The 10,378-nt window shown below is 32.4% G+C and overlaps 1 protein-coding gene across 7 annotated transcripts in view; it reads left to right on the top strand.

Moving 5' to 3' along the window:
- LOC109844357 overlaps positions 951-10,378 on the top strand; it is a 16,164-nt gene continuing 6,736 nt past the window's right edge. The window contains exons 1-3 of one of the 7 annotated variants that reach the window (XR_002248001.1): positions 3,959-4,238; positions 7,359-7,393; positions 9,734-9,866. Coding sequence is in view for 3 of the 7 variants with exons in the window: in XM_020413355.1 (XP_020268944.1) it covers positions 9,736-9,866 (131 nt within the window). In the remaining 4 variants the exon portion in view is untranslated. Of the gene's footprint in view, positions 1,321-3,958; positions 4,239-6,840; positions 7,165-7,358; positions 7,394-9,386; positions 9,568-9,733; positions 9,867-10,378 lie in introns of those variants that run through there. The other 6 variants (XR_002248002.1, XR_002247999.1, XR_002248000.1 and 3 more) reach the window with 6 other exon arrangements.

The raw sequence follows: 10,378 nt of genomic DNA, 5'->3' as shown, positions 1-10,378 counted from the left end.
TTTTTTCACCCGTGTAAGGAAACGTATACAGCTCCCACACACTTTGTGAGGGGACCTTCAATCTTCAGGGTTCCGGACCAACCTGTATCCATTTTTTGTTCCAACCTTTGGTCGGGCCCAACCTTAATTAGACAGTAGAACGCAAGGTTTACATAAATATCCACGCATTGTAGGAACTAGGAAGGGCCTACATATCCTATTTCAGCCCAGATTCCAAGAGTGGGAATGAACCAAGGCTATATAGAGGCCTATGAAGGCCCACATTTCGGCTCAAGTTCTGTAGGAGCAGTAACAAGTGCTTCAGTTCCGGCCCAGGGCTTTCAAAATACAATTCAATTCTATTTTGCGTGCTAAAATCATCAATATCTTGATATTACCCCTCCAATCTTTAAAAATGCTAAGCTCAGGTTGTCTACGCTATATAAGGCTCTTATTCCACCTGCTGATAATGTTCCATATTATGATGTACCGCAATGTTCATATTTGATGAATGAATAAATCTTTTCATTGATAAAAAAAATCCTACTACTATATTGTAATTAATAAGCCCAGCATAGTTAGAATTTAATTGAAATAGGGGAATATCTCCTTCCTTTAACATTTTTGATGATTTGTCAGTTGTACTCCTCTTATACAAACCCAAACTCATTAACCGCTTTAATTTATAAACCCGTTTTAGCTCCCCAAATCAGTTTGAAAAACTCCTAAGATAAGTTTTAAAGATTTTGGTGGCTAAAATTGAAGAATTTGGGAGGCCTGAGATCAATTTCAAAGATTTGGGGGCTAACATGGTAATATTGAAGATGTTGTGGGGGTTAATATAGAAATAACCCAAAAAACTTGCATGAAGCATGCATCCACTCCTTGTTCTCTCATGTGCTTTACTATCCTCTTCAGGGTTTCTAAGGAAAAAGCTTCATATACCCATTTATATCCATTCTTTGTACTCATCTCTCTCACACACCTCCCCTTTTCCTCTTCCTCTTACTCTTCTTCATGAAAACCCCTTAAACGCCTCACACTGAAACAGTCACCACCATCATCAAATTATCTCATTTGCAAACATCTCCATCAGCTGAGTGCGAGTTTCCTAACCCAATTCCTCTTTCTCCTCTTCAAGAAAAGCACTCATCTGATCTTCCTCTTTCTTTTCTTCAAGAAAACCCCATAATTCTCTCACACTGAAATAATCACCACTGTTACTAAATCACCAAGTTACAAAGCAGCAGCCGAGTACACGTGTTCCCTGACCCAATTTCTGAATTTCGAAAGGTTTGTTTGGGAATTTCCATTGAAGAATTTGTGCAGCTTTGTGCAGAGGTAAGTTTTTTTTTTTTTGCCTGCCATTTTGCATTCACCCCAAAAATAAGATTGGTTACAAGTTAAGTGTTACACTCCCAATCTTACAGTGCGACCTATATTTACAAAAGTAAAGACTTTTTAACATTTTATCATCACAAACATCTCCATCACCATACCTATACATCAGTTTGTATCGCTAGCAATTCCATCTTCTCCTCAAAATTTTGTTTTCTCACTTTCTCAAGATTTTTTTCATTCGGACTAAACAGGGAAATAATTTTATTTTGTAATCTCAGTAATTTGTAAGAATCATTCCTTAAAAACAAACAAAAAGGGTTGTTTCAATATTAGTGCCCGAAATCTTCATGATTTCTGTTTTAGCCTCCCAAATCTTTAAAATTGATCTGAAAGCCCCCTAAAATCATCGATATTTTGATATTATCCTCCGAAATCTTTAAAATCGTAATAAAGTACTCATTTCTGGGTTAAGTTCACATCGCCTCCACAAGGTAATAAAGTATACATTTCGGGGTTAAGTTCACATCGTCTTCACAAGCGAGTCTATCGTAATAAAATCAAGCTAAAATGTTACCGAATAGGCATGTTATTTTGATCTGTCGTTGGATAACGAGAGAAGGGAAAGTCTTCTATGAAAGTGTTAGTTTTCTTTAAATTTCCCTTATTCTTAAAGCTTTCAATTGATCTCGTAATATCATGGTAAATTTTATAAGTCCGATCCACCAATGTAACATTCGAAGATAATGGAATGTTCATATTAATTTTTTAATTGAAAAATTAGAAAGCTCGTAGGAAGTCAAATAGACATAGTTGTTTTGTATGAAGTAATTGAGAATTTTGAATGATGATATTTTAGTGATTATAGATGCATTTTGAGCGGCAATTTTGGAAAAATATTATAACACTCTTCGCACTTTTAGAATAATAATAGATGAGGGGTCTATGGCAATATTGTGCCCTATATGGCTCCGAGTATCAACAACATTAACAACCCATAAATATGTTGTGTTTGACATACAATTGGGATAACTTATCCTACCTATCTCTTTCAAATATATTATAGGCTAAATATTAGGAAATACACATACAATTGGGATAACTTATCCTACCTATCTCTTTCAAATATATTATAGGCTAAATATTAGGAAATACATTAACTTTGGATGAATATGAACCTACCTATCTCTTTCAAATATATTATAGGCTAAATATTAGGAAATACATTAACTTTGGATGAATATGAACCTTTAGGTTTTTGCATATTAGAACCCCCACCCCAAACCATTTTTTTAAAAGATCTTAAGGAATATTAAAAAAATTCCTTTAACTTTAAGATTTTATAAAAAAAATTCTCTAACTACATTAGTCGAAAATTTTCACATGGGTGTGTAAAATTGCACAACGAAACATTTTCTTTAGTTGGAAAATTCATTTGGACGAACCAATTGTGAACCCATTAACCTTTTACTAATTACTTTCTCAAAGCTTAGCCGCTTGGCTGTTGCCCGCAAAAAAATGAAATGACACTCACGGGCTCAAATATAACAGTAGCTTTATTGAGCTTTTTCTATATTAATCTCTTACATCTTTAATATTTAGCCAAACAATACTTAAATACTATTTAATTTCAAAAAAGTGTAAATATGAGAAAACTCTCTCAACTTTGGATGATTTTCAGCTCATAACTTTCTATCAGAAACTTCGCTTAGCTTTAGGGTTTGTAAGAAAAATTGTCTTAACTATGCCCTCTCCATAATTCTCAAGTTTGGCCATGGAGGATGTTTTCATTTAGTGTTGCATTTTTCTCATGATGAGAAAGTCTTGGATTACATTGAACCGACAATAATTCTAAACACTGAGTTTCTGATTTCATGATTTTTTCCCCCTATTTCTTAGAGGTTATCTGAAAACCCCTTTTAACTTTCAAAGACTTTATTAGAAAACCCTCCTAAAAGTTCGAACCATAATTTTCACTGGAGACACTATCTATCTGTATAATTTTACCCACCCATGTGAAAATTTGCACTGTTAAAGTTTTTTCTATAAAATACTAATGTTAAAGTGTGTTTTATAATTAATGATCCCTAAATTTAAGGGGTTTTCTGAATTTTAAAAGGTAGTGGGTTTTAACTAATAATCATCTAATGGTAGGGGGTTATTTGACAATGGCCCAAAGTTAAGGGGTTTTCTGATAATTAGCGTTTCCAAATTTTGAGCAATTAACCTTTTGCTCAACAAAGAGAAAGCAACAAGCTTATTACTTTCTCAATGCTTGCCCACTTTACACCACAAGATGATAATTATATTTGAACTCTTTATAAATTCTATATTTTATTAAAAACATATTACATTATAAATTTATATTTATATTTTATTAAAATAATTAATAAATAACAGAAATTATATTTTGCAGTGTACTTACTAAAAACTTAGAGGGGAATAATTTGATATTTTATTAAAACAATATATTCTGAATTATGAGTCATTTGACAGAATATTTTAATTAATTAATTCTTATATTATTCCAAAAATATTAACATAATACACAGTTCTTGGTAAAAATAGTTATTTTTAACTCAGTAATAATGTTTACAATATAATAACACAAATAGGTTACCATAATGTTTACAATATAATAGGTTTGAAGATAGTAGAGAAAAGTACATTATTATCCTTCCCATTTTCCAGCCTATTTTTCGAAATTTCTACTATTTAAAAATGAGAAAAGTGCTTAATTTCGGAGCACTACCGAAGCACCCCTCTTTAATTTCCTTCTTCGTGAAGTTTTCTCCTCTTCTTCATTCCTCTTCATTGGATCTCTCTCTCTCTCTATTCATTCCAACTCTGCCAATCTCGAAGGCACTCCACGAGCTGCACCTGCCTTCAGCGCCTCCACCACCACGAACGCCTCTCTGCCGGTGACACATTCTCCTCCTCTTTTGATTTTCTTTTTTCTTCTTTCTTTATTTCCTGATTAATGGGTTTACCTCCTCATATATTAGCTGTTCCTGTGAAGCACTTACCGCAATTGCTATAATTTTTCTGTTCTTTCCCCTCTCTATCTATTCTCTCTGTAGTTGGGGAAATTATCCTGGGATTTCTCAATCTTTCCCAACAAAAATTACATTATTATCCTTCCCATTTTCCAGCCTATTTTTCTAATTTTCTACTATTTGAAAATTAGAAAAGTGCTTAATTTCGGAGCACTACCGAAGCACCCCTCTTTCCTTCTTCCTGCAGTTTTCTCCTCTTCTTCATTCCGCTGTAAGCATTCCTTCACAATTGGGTTTTTCCTTTGGAACGCAGCAGCAAATTTAGCAATCCAAATATAATAAAAACATGCACCAGCAGTAGCTTTTTTTTACCATTTACCTATTTTATAAGTGAATAAATTTTAATTTCGTTTTGTATTATAAGTGAATAAATTTCATAATATTTTTTTTACTTCTTTTACCATTTGGCTATATTCTTTGGAGTGTTGGATGGGATACTGTTTAAATTGATGGATATAGGTTAAATATCCCCACATTGTAGAAAGTGGATTGATTCTCTATACATCTCTATAGCACTTTCGAGGACCCTGACCCATATGCATATATATGAACAATGACAGTGACTTTGGTCCGTGTTCCTTGCATGAATATATGATTTTATGTGGCTTGCACGGTTGCACCTACATACAAAGACAAAGGAATCTGCACTATTCCAAATGTGTTATGGGAAAAAAAAAAAAAAATTCTTTTGTCGGCCTAGATTAGAAAAAGGTCAGCTCGGTTCAGGGACCGCTAGCTGTTCTATCATTACTCTTCAGGGCCTACGTATCCTATTTTAGTTCTCCATGGTCTCGTTCAAGCGTTTTTGCAAAACGTGTGAACACGTGGGTGGGCTCCCACATTCACATGTATGAAGTAATTGAGAATTTGAATGAGGATATTTTAGTGATTATAGATGCATTTTGAGCGGCAATTTAAAAAAAATATTATAACACTCTTCGCACTTTAACAACATTAACAACCCATAAATATGTTGTGTTTGTCATACAATTGGGATAACTTATCCTACCTATCTCTTTCAAATATATTATAGGCTAAATATTAGGAAATACATTAACTTTGGATGAATATGAACCTATAGGTTTTTGCATATTAGAACCCCCACCCCAAACCATTTTTTTTAAAGATCTTAAGGAATATTATAGAAAATTCCTTTAACTTTAAGATTTTATAAAAAAAATTTCTCTAACTGCATTAGTCGAAAATTTTCACATGGGTGTGTAAAATTGCACAAGGAAACATTTTCTTTAGTTGGAAAATTCATTTGGACCACCAGCTAGTTGTGAACCCGTTAACATTTTACTAAAAAGAGAGAAAGGAACATGCTCATTACTTTCTCATGAAAGCTTAGCCGCTTGACTGTTGTTGCCCACAAAAAAATGAAAATGACATTCACGGGCTCATGTATAACAGTAACGTGCTAGCTTTATTGAGCTTTTTCTATATTAATCTCTTACATCTTTAATATTTAGCCAAACAATACTTAAATACCATTTAATTTCAAAAAAGTGTAATTATCAGAAAACTCTCTAAACTTTGGATGTTTTTCAGCTCATAACTTTCTATCAGAAACTTCGCTTAGCTTTAGGGTTTGTAAGAAAAATTGTCTTAACTATGCCCTCTCCATAATTCTCAAGTTTGGCCATGGAGGATGTTTTCATTTAGTGTTGCATTTTTCTCATGATGAGAAGGACTTGGATTACATTGAACCGACAATAATTCTAAACACTGAGTTTCTGATTTCATGATTTTTTTTCCTATTTCTTAGGGGTTGTCAAAAACCCCTTTTAACTTTCAAAGACTTTATTAGAAAACCCTCCTAAAAGTTCGAACCTCAATTTTCACCGGAGACACTATCTATCTGCATAATTTTACCCACCCATGTGAAAATTTGCACTGTTGAAGTTTTTTTTCAATAAAATACTAATGTTAAAGTGTGTTTTATAATTAATGATCCCTAAATTTAAGGGGTTTTCTGAATTTTAAAAGGTAGTGGGTTTTAACTAATAATCATCTAATGGTAGGGGGTTATTTGACAATGGTCCAAAGTTAAGGGGTTTTCTGATACTTAGCGTTTCCAAATTTTGAGCAATTAACCTTTAGCTCAACAAAGAGAAAGCAACAAGCTTATTAATTTCTCAATGCTTGCCCCCTTTACACCACAAGATGATAATTATATTTGAACTCTTTATAAATTCTATATTTTATTAAAAACATATTACATTATATATTTATATTTATATTTTATTAAAATAATTAATAAATAACAGAAATTATATTTTGCAGTGTACTTACTAAAAACTTAGAGGGGAATAATTTGATATTTTATTAAAACAATATATTCTGAATTATGAGTCATTTGACAGAATATTTTAATTAATTAATTCTTATATTATTCCAAAAATATTAACATAATACACAGTTCTTGGTAAAAATAGTTATTTTTAACTCAGTAATAATGTTTACAATATAATAACACAAATAGGTTACCATAATGTTTACAATATAATAGGTTTGAAGATAGTAGAGAAAAGTACATTATTATCCTTCCCATTTTCCAGCCTATTTTTCGAAATTTCTACTATTTAAAAATGAGAAAAGTGCTTAATTTCGGAGCACTACCGAAGCACCCCTCTTTAATTTCCTTCTTCGTGAAGTTTTCTCCTCTTCTTCATTCCTCTTCATTGGATCTCTCTCTCTCTCTATTCATTCCAACTCTGCCAATCTCGAAGGCACTCCACGAGCTGCACCTGCCTTCAGCGCCTCCACCACCACGAACGCCTCTCTGCCGGTGACACATTCTCCTCCTCTTTTGATTTTCTTTTTTCTTCTTTCTTTATTTCCTGATCGGCTGCCGCCGAAATCTGCCGGACAGATGTGCTCTTCTCTATAATTTCAAAGTCTTTTCCCTTTTCGTGAAGTTTTTTCCTTATCATTTTAGGAATTGACATTAATTTTGTTTGGGTTTTTTTCCTTCTTTTTCAGTGATATTTAGGCACTGATCTGACTGCGTGACCTAGGTAATCACTAAATCTTCTTTTGGCTTCTTAGGCTAAGTCGTGATCTCAATTTTTTTTTTCCCTTTTCTTTTTGCTGTTTAATTAATCCCTTACTTGGGTACTATAGTTAATCCTGTAATGTTTCATGAGCCTATTAGCTTAGTAGTTGTTCCACAAATTTCGTGTTAGAAGTAATCAATGAATTGATAAACGAAACTCCTGTTACTAGTACCTCATTTTTTTTAGCTTCGCATGCATGTTATGGTTCAATGAAACTACTTCAAAACATTATTCAACTATCTTTAAGGAGAAATATTGAATAATTATTGGTTCATGAAAGCAATAACATATAACAGACTTCTTTTTATGAGTTATTTTTTTTTCTTGCTGTGTATACAAGGATATGCAAAATTAACAAGGTATTGTTTTTAGTTTTCATAATTAATGGGTTTTCCTCCTCATATATTAGCTATTCCTGTAGAGCACTTACCGCAATTGCTATAATTTCTCGGTTCTTTCCCCTCTCTATCTATTCTCTCTGTAGTATATGATTTGAGGATTAATACTGCAACTCGTACTATACAAATACGGAAGGTGGAAAATAAAAAAAAATATTTTTTTGATTATAGTTGCAATGAATTTTGATGTCTTCACGTTGGAAATCCATTTCTTATTAGAGATATCCATCTGCTACAGTAAATCTATTTCTTTTCATATGATCGTTTTGCTGCATATGGGATTTCGAAAATTTTAAGAAGTGATAATATTCTTTGCCTGTCAAACCTAGAAAAATCCGTGGACTAAAGTACTCTCTACCTTAAATAGAAGGGGTCAATATACTCCTGAGGGCTTAGGGAGCATGGATTGTCCCTACAAAAGTACTCTCTACCTTTGAGTTTTTATCTTATGAACTGTGTTTCACTGGAATTGCTTAAAAAAAAAGAACTGTGCTAGAGCATAGTAGTTATTTACTTGTTTGACAGTAGTGATGTCTGATTACTACTTTCTTTGAAAGATGTAGCTTTTTGTAATTGTTGATAAGTTATTGGAAAGTGAAATTTGTAGTAAAATGATGAAATGTTGATTTTTCCCATTCGATCAACTGTATTTAAAAATGTGATGGAAAATATAAATACTTAAAACTATATAATTATTTATATCAAGAAATTATTTTTTGAAATTCTTTTAAATTTTTAATTCTGTTTTATGTCGTAGATGGGATACATTGCAGGGCATGTGTCCTTGTTCAATAGAATCACTCTGAGAAAATGAATTTATACATTTCAATATCAATTTAAAATTGATGTAAATAGTTAAATTTAGTTTAAATAAAAAAGCAATACAATTAATTAAAAAATTAGTATTAACAAAATACTGAATTTATATAAAGTTCAAAAAATAACCAACTTTTAATATAACTTGACAACTTTAAAATTTTATTTTTTTCGTATATGATTTTAGTGTAAATTACAATAAATTCCCACGGACTTTCAACATTTTACACCAAAACCCCATAACTTTCAAAATCACACTAAACCCCAATATCATTATCAGAAAAGCCCAAAATAACTTAACACCATGATATCTGACATGGCACATGCAATTAACATTATTTAAAAAGACCATAATACCGCTTAACTTCTTAAAAACACCACTTAAAGGGGCAGGGGGGTAGCGATTTTTGCTAAAATATTGTTTTTTCAACGTCATGCTTTGGAGAGTTATATTTGAGGGGTTATGTAGATTTTTAATTGGGAGGTTCTTTTCTTAGCTTGCGGTGTTTTAATCCACGCAACAATAAAAAAAAGAGAAAACTAAAGTTGTTCGGGGGTTACATGTGGAAAGCAAAGAGATTTCCATTGAAGTCCAAAACTTATTTGGGGGATTTAGTTCGATTTGAAACTTTGTTAGGGTTTACTATAAATTACTAAAAGCCATGCTTACGTTAAGGGGGTTCTTTAAATGAGATCATTTCCCCCTTCATGTGGGTCATTTACTGGTGTCCACACATGATAATTGATGCATCCGCGGTTCCATCCATTATTTAATGGGCCCATTTAACCGAAAAGTTCACCTGCGTCCAATTTCATCATTCATTGGTTGGTCCCATACGCAACTAAGCTGAAAGAAACTCTCGATAAACATTATCGTCATCCTTCATCTTCGTTTTCGTCTTTGGCCTCCGAAATCTCTCGGTTCAGCTTTTCCCCGTTTCATTTTCGTTTTGTTTTTCGTTCACACCAAATAATAAAATCTTATTCCCCTTCACATTTCTTTTCTTTTATTTTACCTCAAACTATACAAAGACGTAGTGAAATCTCGTTTCCTCTCTCACTTTTTTATTTTATTTTATAATTTCAGCAATGTGGAACGAATGTGGACGTCCTGGTACACCATTTAGTTTGGTGTTGAAAATGCTACAGGGAATATTTTCCCTTACCTCATTTATGTTTTTGATGTCAGCCCCCAGACTTATGCAGCTCAAAGTTTTTGGGTATGTCTTCTTTTATTATTTGCTTTGTGGTCTTGCAATCATTTATGCTGCTTGTATTGTATATGTTTCTGTATGTCCATTTATTTACCGATTTAAGTTGCAAACTCTTTTTTATCGTTTTCTTATAATATTGGGACCTCACCTCACTCGCTATAATATTATAAGCTTTGTTTGGTCTCCCTGCATGCAATTGACATTATTTAAAAAGAAGTTGGGCAGAAAAGGTTCTTGGTAAGTTATGTTTGCTACTCTTATCTTAATACTATGTTTTATTCCTGCGGTTCTTTTTCCAATACTTGCTCTCCAAAGTCCTTATATAGTGTTAGTAATAGCGGTTAAAGGACTTGTTATAAGAGTAAAAAAAAAACTAGTCCTCTTAACTCGTTAAAAATACTTGATAAAGTTGTTCTCTTTAACAAGTATAGATATTAATAATGTATGTATATTATAATTCTAACATTTAATTCGTTCCTTAAAAACATTTCATCGTACACCTAATGTAAGTTGAAAAT

This window comes from Asparagus officinalis, chromosome 6, assembly GCF_001876935.1.
Source record: "Asparagus officinalis chromosome 6, Aspof.V1, whole genome shotgun sequence".
In the NCBI taxonomy this organism is placed as follows: domain Eukaryota; kingdom Viridiplantae; phylum Streptophyta; class Magnoliopsida; order Asparagales; family Asparagaceae; genus Asparagus; species Asparagus officinalis.
This window is presented reverse-complemented; position numbering and strand designations above follow the sequence as displayed.